This window comes from Pinus tabuliformis, chromosome 2_1 (assembly GCF_031772625.1).
Source record: "Pinus tabuliformis cultivar Carrire ecotype Pingquan chromosome 2_1, CPIR1, whole genome shotgun sequence".
Lineage (NCBI taxonomy): Eukaryota > Viridiplantae > Streptophyta > Pinopsida > Pinales > Pinaceae > Pinus > Pinus tabuliformis.
Window position 1 is genome coordinate 573,164,748 of NC_142299.1, and position 14,034 is coordinate 573,178,781.

General features: G+C 35.7%; 1 protein-coding gene across 4 annotated transcripts in view; it reads left to right on the top strand.

Moving 5' to 3' along the window:
* Positions 1-12,170, top strand: part of LOC149201749 (E3 ubiquitin-protein ligase IPI1-like) — a 152,636-nt gene extending 140,466 nt beyond the window's left edge. For 2 of the 4 annotated variants that reach the window (XM_089403002.1, XM_089403005.1), the window contains 3 exons: positions 10,397-10,422; positions 10,766-11,156; positions 11,338-12,170. In XM_089403002.1, coding sequence (XP_089259128.1) covers positions 10,397-10,422; positions 10,766-11,156; positions 11,338-11,818 — 898 coding nt within the window. In that variant the 3' untranslated portion in view covers positions 11,819-12,170. The remainder of the gene's footprint in view (positions 1-10,396; positions 10,423-10,765; positions 11,157-11,337) is intronic. The other 2 variants (XM_089403003.1, XM_089403004.1) reach the window with 2 other exon arrangements.
* Positions 12,171-14,034: the final 1,864 nt, after the last annotated feature.

Here is a 14,034-nt window from a genome sequence, read left to right on the forward strand (position 1 = left end):
CCTAGTTGCCATTGTGAGTTGCTGGAAGAGCATGCAAATTTGCTAGAGGAGGCCGAGTTGATTTTTGTAGAGGAAACTTTGTGTTTCTAGTTCAATTTGCTAGTTGGAGTAGTGGAGAAAATTTTTCTGGAGCTTTACTAGCTTCAGAAAAGCAGATTGATGTACTCTCAAATTGCTGAAGAATTTTAATAATCAAACCCTCATTTGTAGATTGGTTTCCCTTCAAAGTTTTTCCAGGGATATTTGTCCGAAAATACTGGTGTTCTATATTTGCATGTGTGTGCATATTTTCTCACTTCCTGTGGTATTTATTTTTTGTGAAATTGCAGTTGTGTTTTATTCAGTATTTGCTGCAAGTTAATTGCAATTGACAAATAATCAAAATTTCACACCCCCTTCACTACCCATGTCCTTGGGATGGGGGTGCGCCTAGCGAAAAGTTTTCCAGGCCCCTCTTTTTGAAGAACTTTGTAAAACACATCTTGAAACATTTTGTTGAGTTGTGTGAGACATTTTGCAAGAAGGGGGGCTTGTGGGTTCCCCCGCCCCAAATTCCTAAATGCATAAAAAATTAATAAAAGCATAAACAAGGTTAAGAAGACAAACAACTTAGTAAATTACTAAACTTAATTCACCTCTACATGTACATCTCTCTTGTTTGACATTTACAAGTTGTTTAGTATTGGACTTTAAGATGTGAGTGAGCCATGATTTTCCTTGGTTACCCATGAGTGACTTTGACGCAGATAGTGACACTCCCTTGATGGTCTTGATGCCTTCTTGCAACAAATGGATGTAGAGGACCATTTAATGGCATTGATTCTTTGATGCTTATTTGATTTGATTTCTTTTAGCTACTTGTAGTTTTCATTGTCCATCATTAGTTTTCAATTGATGACCAAGTCTTTGACTTGTCACTCTTTACTATTTTTGACTAGCTTTAATTTACTATTTCAGAGTTTAGTATCTGCTATTTATTATTTACTTTGTACAATTTGGAATTTGAATCAATGTATTTCATTCTGTTAGAAGTTATAATTTTTAGCTTTTGACGTGCATGTGTCATTGATTCAATGTGAAATATGATTATTAGTAATCATAATTGATGAATTATGTTTCTACACACTAGAAATGACTTGATGACAAAGTAAGGTAAGTGATACCTTTGAACCTTGGGGATGAAATGTTGCATTGGGTTTTTGACATTATGAAGGAGATGTTATAATTTTGTGTTAATGTATGAGGGAAAACTATGGAAAGTCAAAGCACTATGTTGGCAATGCAATCATGTGAAGATTATAAAGGAAATGTTGGTTCCAAATGCTTGGAAGTCGAATTGTAATGGGAGGTAAATCCTACCTTACAAGCATCATCAACAGAGCACTATTTGCTCAAGCACCTTTTGGGCATATTCCAATACCATTCCTTGCTCCTATTAAAGTGACAACCTTTTTATAGGCTTGCAACTATGATGCATGTAGGCCTTAAGTTTGCAATAAAGGGCATTAAAATTTTACATGGACACTAATTGACAATCCTCCAAGAAGAGATGAAAGATACTCAATACATTATCATTGATGAGATGAGCTTTATAGGATCTAAACTTTTTGTGCAAATTGATAGACACACGTGTGAGGGGTTTTCAGAAAATAACAATTACATAGTGGGTTATTGATCAACACTTCTTATTGGACACCGAGGTCAACTAACTCTAGTAATGGACAAACCAATGTACACAAGACAACTCCTAGAAGGTCTTTATGGTCAACCCTTACATTGTCATAAAATTGGGAACAACATTACATCAAAAGGGCAATGATGGCACCCAGGTCCTCTTTCACTAGATGTCGACAAACATTTAGAATGCCACTCCAATAATAGAATATTGGAACATCCTTCTATGTAGGGTTAATTTGTCAAAAGGGCAATGATGACACCTAAGTCAATTTTCACCAAATGTTAACAAACATTCAAAATGGTACTTCAACAATGGAGGATTGGAACATCATTCTGTGTAGGACTACCATTTTTTAATCCATGGTAGAGCTTAAAGCTTTGACACATCAATACATGTCTTCCCAACAAGCATTCTTGCCAACAAACATAATAACTACATTCTCTAGTCATTGAATCACGTGTAATATTGCTGAAATCCTTAGTCATGTATAAGCACAGCAGGAGGAAAACCACTAATTGGAAAACCAAATAGTAATACATGTAGGGAAGTGAGTTATGTTGTCTTGCAGTTTGTGGATCAAAGCGTGATTGGTAAATGGAGCTCTCAGAGTGGTCGTGCAAATTGCATACACATGGATCTAGGCCTCCAATTTTGCTACCATATGTTGTTGCATTTGATACTTACATGGGTCATCCATGGAGTCAAACCCAACCAACATGGTCCTATTCCACCCATAAAATGTGATGAAAAGAAATAACCCCCCTTAAGGGTATTTGACTATATATAAATCCCAAGGTTGAAACTATCAATGTCAACCATTAACATTGGAAACACTGAATGTCAAGGAAATCCCAAGCTTGAAACTATCAATGTCAACCATTGACATTGGAAACACTGGATGTCAAGGCTTGACATTCATGACAATGAAACATTTTTGCCGCATAGAAGCAATGCACTCAATCAAGAAGACAAACACAACTACAATAATCCATTTTGATCCGTTCAACACAAGCACAAATTGGAATTTTGTCCCTTTCATTTCACAACACTGTCAACAAATCTTAGCAAAAAGATACAATGGCTTCCATTTCAAGAATTGAAAAATATCCAATGCATGGCAACATCCAAAACAAATATCTAGAGCTTCCCTTTCCGTAATTGCACTGAGAGGTGTATTCTACAACCCACTATGAGGGAGATGTGTAGTTCCTTTCGTGCTTAACTTGGAGTTGACATATGTCCCTTTAAAAATAAAAATAAAATATTCACTAAATAAAAAACAATGTTGGCTATTATGAAAAAACAAAAATAAATATACATATTTGGTTAGTTTTAATTAAAAGCGTTATACAACATCAATAATGTCACTCTCATTTTGTTCGCTTGGTTTATTGATTGTTAATATTACAACCCAGTATGAAAGAGAGTAATTTTTTAGTGCTTAACATAGAGTTGACATGTGGTATTTAAGAAAAATATATTAATAACAAAAAATATTTCATTCTCAACCATAAATAAAATATTTCAATGTGCATATGGAGTAACATAGTTTTATATCAACTTTATATAGAGAGCGATAAAGTAATTGAAATTAAAAAAAATCTTATATTTTCACTGTAGAGTGTGAAGAAGATGTGTAATTCTTTTACTTTATTTTTAAATATAGGCCTTAAAGTAAAATATTTGAATTTCCATCTTAGTAATATATTTCAATATCAACTTCATATATATCTATATATAGAGAAAGTAAAAAACAAATAAAGATAATATTGACTTTTTATTGTTGACCTTTCTTCGAGTTTCACTCCAGAAAAGCTTTTCACCTCAAGATATTTGTTCCCTCTTGGTGCTTGATAGATCTAGGGTTAAAATGGATCTACATTGGTGTATCCTTCCCCAATTCCCTTGGATGTTCTATTTTCCAATTTTGGGGATATGCTAGGTGAATAAATTATTAGTTAAAAATTAGAAGGAAAAACAATTGAGCCTTTGATCCTTACATCTAAAATAATTATAGTTAGGTTCCTAGTTTGCTTGCTCTGAGTGTTTTGAATAAATGATGAGTTAAAATTAGAAGGAGAAACAAAATTGAGTCTTTGACCCTTGTTCCTTGATACCCCTCATGTCAACAAGGGTACATTCATAATTTTGCAATAGAATTCACCACCACTATAAGCCCAAGGTCACACATCAAAAACATTGTAACAACCATGTGTGGCTTCATTTTAGGCATCCTATAATTGTGTCTTACTATCTATATCTTGTTTTGTTGGTCGGACCATGGCCAATCCCTTGGAGTTCATCTCAGGTTCCTTTCGCCCTTTATAGAATTGGAGGGCCTTAAGTGGGCTTACTTGAGGGCTCAAGGTTTCATGGGAGCTTCCGTTTGTAGGGGCTGTCACTGGTGTATGGGCTAGTCCAACGTACATTAAGGTGCACCTATGTCTTACCACATGGTTAGAGTCTCTAGAGTTTGTAGTTGGCCTTGGCTTTGTTGCATTAACCCTCAAACTATTCTCATGTATGGCAACCATTAACAACCTTCATAGTTCATGAGGTAGTTCATAGTTTCTAATGCAAAGTGGTCTCGATGGTAAAAAAGTCTAGCTTGATCTCACATTGTTTAGCTTGATGAGAGGAGTCCATGCTATGTAAAATTTTTCCAAACAGTGAAGATATTGGCTAGTTACAACTTGGTCAATGTTAGTCAAACATGCCATACAAGTTTTCAAGTGGTAGAACAAGGTCAACGTTAGGAAGTTTGGTATATGCATTATGTCAAAGGTCATTTCTAGAACGCTCAGAACAAAATCCAAGTGTCAGAGAATTTCCAGATTCCTACAACATAAGAGAATCAACACATTGGATGGATTAGGTGGCAGGGGAAGAGATGATGTGGCAATGCTAGGCAAGATATGGAGATTTGGAGGCATACCCAGTTTAGATCAGGGTACATTTCAACATACCCAAGTTTCAAACTAGCTAAATTCATTAGAGTGTTGAAGATCCAGAGCACATGTGGCTAAGTCAACTTTACTATGGAGTAAAATGCCAAATGAACTAGCCATGGGGGAGTCAACTAGCCGTTGGAGGTACTTTGGACCGGGAAGCTAAGGAATGAATTGCTACTATTCTTCATCTTTGACCATTCCGGGTCATTAGCAAAGGTAATCTTGGACCAAATTGAGCTTTGTGAACCAATTTAAGCCCTTGGTGAGAAAATTAATTTTTGTAATGTAATATTTTGTGAAAAATACTAAGTCTCCAACATGTGGATGACTAATAATTTTTATTTTTTTTCGTTGTCTAGAGGAGTCCAACTAGCCATTAACTAGCCGCTATTTTTTTTAATAAAAGGCTAGCCTCCCCTCTAGCAAAGATTGTTGTTATCTTATGAGATAAGCTCCATCAATAAAGAGCTCATTTTGCAAACCATTGTTCAATTTATTTTTATTTTGTTCATTGTATGGGGTGGATTTTACTAGTTCTTTTCTTCTCGATTTGTTGTTGTATCCAGGCTATAATCTAATAAGTTTTCCAATAATTAAAGATCACACAAAAGCTAACAGTTTGAGCCACCCAAGGGCTGCAGACTCACATGGAGAAAACAAACTAGGGGGAAACCCTGCTTTGATTTTCTTGTTTGCAGGTGGATCACTTCAACGTTTTTCGAGGAAGATTCAACTAGAAGAACCAAGTTCATTTTTCAGCTCTAAATCAAGTTGGAGGCCAAAGAACACCACATCAAGGGGCCACAAGTGGAGGCGAATTCTCTAAGAGGCCAAGTCTGCTTCCTCAACCAATTACAAGATCGACTTAGGAAGGCACTGGTTTCACATTCTAGTGAGGTAAGCATTCCTTGGTACAAGGTATAATCCTCAACAACCACTTTAGCTTCAAAAAACTCTGGAACTTCATTTTCCACACCAGAATAGGAATCATACTTGCTGACTTTAATGTTGTTTTATCTTAATAGCAAGTTTAACTTTGTAGAAATTAATAAATAATGTTAGATTTGAAGCCAAGGTTAGATACATTGTTTTTAGATATTATTGGGCATATCTTACACTACGTATCTACTAAATTGAATGCAAATTTGAACCTTTCACTGGCTGTACCATACAAAATCTGCACCAAACTCGAAGATTTCAACCTCCCAACAAACAAGTAACCTTCAAAAATCTTGTTTACTGACTTGATACTCTTCTTCCTTCCCGATTCTACTATTTTAGAGTAAAAAAATTAAATTCTAGCCATAATGAAAATATATGTTAGATCTAGAAAATTTATGGGCACTTTTCCTAGATGGATTTAATTCCATTCTTCAGAAAATATAATTTTCAGCTTGCTAGAAATTGCTTCTTTTTACTGTTACACGTTGGCAAGTGGGCTTAAAGGATTCATTTAACATTCACCAACCTCCCCACTCCTAGATCTGTAATCTAGGAGTGTTTTGAGACTTATTGGGTGGCCAAATTAGGCAAAATACATTGTTGTCCTTGTTAGTTTTGCAGTTTGATATAACTGAACAGAAAGTTAATTTGTTCCATAAATCCTCAAACCATCAATCTAAACTGAAAAATGAGATCACGTTTGGAAAGGATTTTTCTTGTCCATCAAATTTGAGTGGTTATATGTGATAATTTGAAATCATATGGTGTTATTTTTTATTTTAGTTATTTGCTGGATAATGATACACAAAAATAGCGGGATGACCCAAAGAATTAACTTCACCTTTCCTTGACCCCATTTAGGGAACTAGTCCTATTTGGAGTTTGGTTGGGGTATGGATTGCGACTCCTTCCTTGACCTTTTGGGAGGAAGTTGGATCTAAATAGTGGGGGCTTGGGAAGATGGTAGTGGGTCTCTGCCTTGTGTGTGCCAACTCCAGTAGGTTTTTGGAACTTAGCAACCTTGCTAATCAGATCAGTAACATCCACAAAGGACGTCTTGTTGGGCTTCTAGTTTGCTTGCTCTGAGCGTTTTGTTTGAACTTTGATACTCTTGCCTTAATAACATCTTTGTTGGATCACTATTTGCATCAACATGCTCTTCTTTGCCACTGTCGTTGTCTTTTCTTGGAGTTATTTTTGTGACAACATTGTGGAATTAAACATTCCAATTGTGATTGCTCGTGCATAAGCTCATTTGTGGGAACTGCTGATTTCTTTGCTTCTTTTGAGGAAGTTTTTGTGGAGCTTAATTTTGGTTTTCTTGGAGGTACAATTTTGAAAAACTCTCCATTGGGAGCTTGTTTGCGCCTTTTTATGGTCCTTATCTTGTTTTCATAGGCCATTACTATATTACCTATGGAATTAAACAAGAAGTGGAGATCATTATAAAGCTTATTTGGCCAATAATGGCCATATCTTTCCTGTGTATATTAAGGGGGGATGTTGGGATATAATATATATTTGGTCAGATGTCTTGAGTGTTTTTTTGTGGATACTTCTAGCGACCACCTTGTGGTCTCAAGGGTTGTCATATTTCACTACCTTTCTTTTTCTATGTTTGCAAGGGGATGTTAGTGTTAGGTTGGAGTCTTTTCTTGGTGATGTGACCCTTTAAGTGGTGCTTTGTGGTCCCATCGAGTTTTGATTGCAAATCTTTATTGGGTGGCTTATGGTCACATGAGTATTTACTTTTAGCAAGGCGACCTAGTGGTCCCACACCTAAGGTTAGGGGTTTAGTCTAGCTTGCACTAACACCTATATAAGAGTTATCTAATCCTCATTTGTAATCATCCAACCATTGTAAAATATACATTGCTATTCATAGCATAGTTTTAAAACCCAGTTGAGTGGAGCTGGAAATCGGCCAAACTAGCCGGTTACCCTCTTGCATGCTAACCAGGCCGAAAAGTTCGATGCAAGGGCTGATTAGGACCAATTAGGTACTAAACCAGCCGGTTTGTTACCTAACCGGTCCTAACTGGTTCGGCCTATAAAAAACGGCCCGGTTAGGTAAACAAGTGGCTCGACGAGGCAATGGGTTTCGCGGGCGGTTTTAGAAGTGGGTTTTTTGCAAACCATGGGCAAGTTCCCTCCTAAATATGCTCCCTTAAGCTTATAAAACCATGCCGAAGCTCCTATTTGCCTCCCACATCTGATTTGTAGTGTTTGTGAGCATATGAGAGCTTGGACAATTCTACAACAACATTGAGTTTTGGAGCAACAAGAAGAAGTTGGAGGTTTTTGGTCATCTTGGAGTTGGTTTGGAGCTGTCTAGTGGAGTTGGCATCTTTGGGAGGAGGCTTTAGCAGCTGGTTTTCATTCCTAGGTATGATTTCTCTCTTGAAAATTTCCAGATTTGATTGCTGTCCTTGTTTTTAATTTTCCCCCTATTTCAAGTAAGAAACAACCCTTGTTTGTAGGTTAAATATGTTTATTTTTTGGTTTCGAAATTTATCATAGGTTTTGCATTTTACTTAGATGCATTTTTCTTTTCTATTTGCAGATTTCTTTCAATTCAAATCTGAAATTTCATCATCCACCATGGCACCAAAAGCCAAAGATGCTGCATGGGTTCATTATGATGTTGTTGATGGAAAAATGTTGTGCAAAATTCAAATATTGCAAGCACCCAATGGCAGGGGGAGGCATCTATAGGTTGAAGCAACACTTGGCTGGTATAAGAGGCAACATAATCCTGTCTGATGCACCAGATGAGGTCATAGGGCCTATTAGGGCAGAATACCTTGAAAAGTTTGACAAGTTTGAGGAGGTGAAGGATGGGGAAAAAGCTATACAAGCAGAAGTTTGAGGAATGGTTGATTCGTGTTGACCAATGATTTGAATTTTGTAGTAGGCCTGTGGCCTAGTACCTTGAAAAGTTTGATAAGTTTGAGGAGGTGAAGGATGGGGAAAAAGCTATACAAGCAGAAGTTTGAGGAATGTTTGATTCATGTTGACCAATGATTTGAATTTTGTAGTAGGCCAGTGGCCTAGTAGCTTGAGTTGTAGCATTGTTTTTGGACTCTAGAGGCCATTTAGAAGTTAGAACTTCATTGATTATGTATTTTGTTGATGATATGTCTTGCACTTTGTGCCTTATTGATATCTGCACCCTTACATGGTATATAGATGATCATAGTTTGTATATTTTGTCTCTAATTGTTTGGAATCATGGTTTGTAACCTTAAAAGTAATTTTTTTCCATTAAAAATTAATTGTTTGATGTATTTTTTTTCAATGCCAGTTTAGTGAATCCGGTTCGATTCTGTTTGATCCAGTTCTGGTTTGAATCCTGGTTAGACGTGTGGCCGGTTCGAAACCCAGATCTGGTTTTTAAAAGTATGTCTGTGGCCTATCTCGAGGATAAATTTTTACCGGTGCAAATCTTGTGTTCTATCGCATGTTGGGTTTCTCTCTTTACGAATAGTATATAATGGGTTGAATGATATTCTTGATTTGATTACCCTAATTCGAAGAACCTGTAATGTCAACAACTCAAACATTAAAGTTCACTAACATAATGTGATCACATATTACAGTGCTACATTTAATAGTATTCAATGTCGAAGCTTGCTGTTCTCCTATCCAACATGAAATCTCTCGAGAACAACAGAAAGGAAAAGCAAAGCCATTTGTCCATCCTGATAATGCATCCCAGTTTTGTAATATTCTTAGCGTGAAGTTCCTGAGAGGGTTTTCGGTGTTGGGAACTTAATTCACAACTATTACCGTATTAGTGGGTAATTTTGATTGTTAAGCTAACCATTGCCCGGATAAGTATATGCAAATGTTAGCTGTTGACATGATAATGCTTTAGTGATTAAGTCATCTTATTTTCTGGTGGCCATGTCTACTTATGTTTTGAGAGGAACCGTATAAACATGAAGGTTGATAATAATTCTATAGTTTGTATCTCTGGACTACGGAAATATCTTGATTCCTGACTTCAGAGAAACTGTGAACTGTGCCAGAAGCACTTTTTTAGCCTTTCTGATGTTTATACCTTGTCCTGTTCTTTTTCATCTGTCTCTGTTACCTGGTTATCAAATGCCATAAAGCTAAAGTTGTCATTCTCTGAAGTGCTATGGAAACATGGGAAGTGCTGTATATAAGTACAAACAAATTGTTACCTGATTTAGACTTTGAACCTGAAGTGTCATCGGATATAGTGGCTTAACAGGGTCTAGATATTCAATGAATCAATTGTAGTGTATTCGTCAGTCAGGAAGCTTCACTGTATCAGAGTCATTTGCTTCTGAGATCCATTAGAGGTTGTTATTAGGTATCATAATAGGCCACTTACATCTGATTTCCAGGTCAACCTAGGGTCCCGTCAGATGGTTCTCTACACATTTTAATTGTGGAACTGTATAAATATAAATGGGAGTAACTGTTTTGGGTGCTTTTTGTAGGATGATCCAAAACAATTGGGGTAATAATTATGTTAGTTGGCCAACTGTTTTGCTTTTGTCTAAAAGTGAATGATGCTTGTCATATTCTGGTGCTTTTCACTGTTTATAGATTCAATTCAGTTACGTATATTTTCATGACTCATTTTTTGCAGATAGACCTCCTAATTTAATTCTGAATAATTAAATGCATACTGATGGGAGGAGCACGTGGTTCATTCGGAACCTTTTTATTTTTTAATTGTTTTTTGAGAGTATCAGCCGTAATGTCCTATGAAGGAAACTGTTGTCCTTGGATTGGCTTTTTATTGCTACGATGCTATTACTGAATATTATTTGGCTGCTTGCTTTTGCAGGGAGATTGAGCCTCCAGCAGGGACGTGTAAGTTCCCGTTTTCTGTTTTGCAATATTCTTAATTTCTTAGCATGCTCTGTAGGTCAGGATCAGTGATTACTGATTTAGTATTGTGGAAGATAAGTAGCAACTCAGGCAGCTCTTCTTCTATGACTTTTGATGTTTCATAGTTATTTCATTCTTCTTCTCTTTGGTCTCAGAACCTTTTGTAGGGCCAATTGTATCCTAGCTACAGAAAATAGTCGCATTTTAGATGCATATTGTTTGTGCTTGGGAATGAAAATCTTTATGTGGATGAAATAATGTGGTAATTTACAGCAATAGAAATCAGGCTTAGTTTGATCTGAAAATCCTTCTCTTTTACCTGCAGATTCAGATATGACAGGGAATGCTCTATATGGTGAACATTCAAATGGTTCAACTGGTAGCCATTTGTATCCATATCGTGCTATTCATGGTAATTCTCAAGCCAGACAGCTCCCAATTTCTGTCAATAGTCCTCTGGCATCTACTAACCCGGCTGATATTGATCACAATGAAGTGTCGGGATTGGGTGACCTATTTGGCTCACATACCCTTCCTGCAATTGAAACAGATCATCGTAATTGGCACACAACTGCAACATTTCCTACACAGAATGGGCCTCAAAATGTTGGTGATCCAGCTACACGTTCACATGAGAGGTTAAGGTTACCTAGGACAGAACCTGAGGGGCTACAAAGGAATGGATCACTTGTGCATTTTGGTTACTCTTCCCAGGGGTGGGTAGGCTTCTTACGGCTGTTGTGTAATGAATAAATATTATTTTGCTAGTTTGTATTTATACTTCTCTTCCTTTCAATTGGATATCTGGTAGGTTTACTAATTAATATTCTAGTTAATTATTCATAGAAACATTACTCGTCTTTTCAGCAATGGTAGCAACTGATTTTACTTGCGCAGGTCTTATCTAAGAACAATGCATGGCAATGCTCCTCCAACAGTGACAACCAATTTTAGTCATTCTCATAACCTTATTCAAGGTCCTCATGGAGGTCATGTTTATAATCACCCACAGTCTGTTGCCCCTCCCTTGAATGGTGGCTTCATTGCCCCCAGTAGAACGTCCAGACCAATGGGCATATCGTTGGTTTCATCAGGAGCTGTGCAGCATGCCCCTCCGGAACAAGGACAAATACATATACCCTCTATATATGGAACTGTGAGGAGACAAGATGGAGACAGTATGAGGTGGCGTCAGGACCACAGGATTTATGGACAGGAAAGAGAAGGATTTCCTCGTTCACACTGGCATCCTGTTGATCGTGATTCACATTGGCGGGCCTCACATTACATGGGTCAGAATAATCAGAATATGCATGCTGAACCTGTCAATAGAAACTACCATCCTCTCGGTTATATTGGTGAAGAAAGAGGCATATAAGGATCAGGCATGTAAGTGGAAAATCTTTATCAATGCCATTGTTTACCCAAAGGTTCCCCCGTCTTTCAGATGAAAAAGAATTTGAGGTTAAAATATATGGTTTCTAATAAACCACCAATGCATCTCAATGCTCATTTTCAGTGTTTTTTCTTTTAATTGTTGATATTTGTACATGGTTCTATCTTTTGTGTGGATTTGTTCCGAGGATTCTAATGTGGTGAATTAAAGTGCCTGGAAATTTCCATGCACTAATGTAATTCTATATAACCAATCTCTAAATACATTTTCGTGTAAGTGGTTTACTTTTGATTTGCTTTATGCTTGAAACACCGAAATTAGGTGTTAGGATTTACATTCTTTGCTTTCTCTGCCTGTAACGAGTTGCATGATCTCAAGTTAGTAAATCGTCATAAGTTTAAGATGGATTATCTGATCAAACTTGGAGGGCACCATATGTTAGGATTTACATTCTTTGCTTTGTCTGCCTGTAATGATTTACATGATCCAAGTTAGTAAATCGTCATAAGATTGAGATGGACTATCTGATCAAACTTGGAGGGCAGCATGGCTTAGGATTTACATTCTTTGCTTTGTCTGCCTGTCATAAGATTAAGATGGATTATCTGATGAAACTTGGAGGGCAGCACGCGTTAGATTTACATTCTTTGCTTTGTCTGCCTGTAACGAGTTGCATGATCCGAAGTTGGTAAATCCTGCTAAGATTAACATGGACTATCTGATAAAACTTGGAGGGCAGCAGATTATATTGTAAACTATTTTATTTCAAATATAACTCGCTAAATTGCAAGGTCAATACTAATACATCCCATATTAAAAGCAGTCAAATGTTTAATTTCTTCATTTAAGACCGAAATACTCTTTTAGGCTGTTCTTGACTGATCTGTGGGCAAAAAGGGTTCAATTCAAGAGCTACATGGAATCAGACGATTGAAATAGCATATAATTTGTACCTGACTTGTCACTTTATATATATATGAAATTTTGATTTAATTTCAATACTTAGCAATATATATTTCTAAACAAAAAAAAATGTAATTTAAAATTTTAATATAAAAAGTTTAACTGAATCGTTTCTATTCATTTAAATTTAAGAGTTAGGCAATATATATTTGTAATAAAAGGAAATAATTTAACATTTTAATTTAAAAAGTTTAACTAGGTGTTTTTAGTCTTTTATGATAATGTAATTGAATAAATTTAAGAGTTAGGCAATATATATTTGTAATAAAAGGAAATAATTTAACATTTTAATTTAAAAAGTTTAACTAGGTGTTTTTAGTCTTTTATGATAATGTAATTTGTTGTTTTTTTTTTTGTTTTTCTTCCTTCCTTTGGTTTAATTAAATAAATTTATGATTAGTTTGTTTCTAATTTTGTTTTGGCATTAATGAGATAAATTAAAATCGAAGGAAACTGAGTTGAAATTTTTTGAATACCTGACCATTTATTGATGTAACTTAACAAGTTTAAATTGCTATTATCTTTTTATTATTATGAAAAATTTAACACTATTTTTAAGAAATATATGAGGTTAAATAAAATTCAGAACTTGTTTTTTCTCGCCTTTGCATAGCATTCTCTTTAAGAGCTCAATTGGGGTTGAAGTCAAATAAGAGAAACTAAAATATGTGACAATTTTATGAGGTTTGCATAATGCTTTGATTGATCACTTAATGAAAATAGTATGATGCACTTTCATAGTCAACACAAAATACTTAATATAACAATATTGATAGAAATGTAAATGTGGAAAGTAAATAAAATATAACCAAACTATTGAAACAATAACAATAAACAAACCTTTATTGATATTTTGATTATGGAGTCATGTTTACTTGCTTCTTCAAGGGGGCAACCTCAATTAAGCACTTAATTAAGTAGGTTCCAATGCAATATTAAGCACTTGATGTCTAACTAGAAGGTTTTTACTGTTGTAAATAAATTGTATGTAATCTAAACTTCAACCACCTAGTGGGTCTTTATTAATAGAGCCACATTAATAAACTAGTTGATTTTATTTAACAAGGCCACCTCACATTTATTATGCCTTGTGAACCTTATTTAATAAATATGACAATAATATATTAAGTGACAACCTATACCCCAAAATAGGGTAGAGCATGTGAGGGCTAGACCCTAATATGCCCTACCTCTTCAAAATTAGTTTTGTATGTAAGGTTGGAGAATTGGAAATT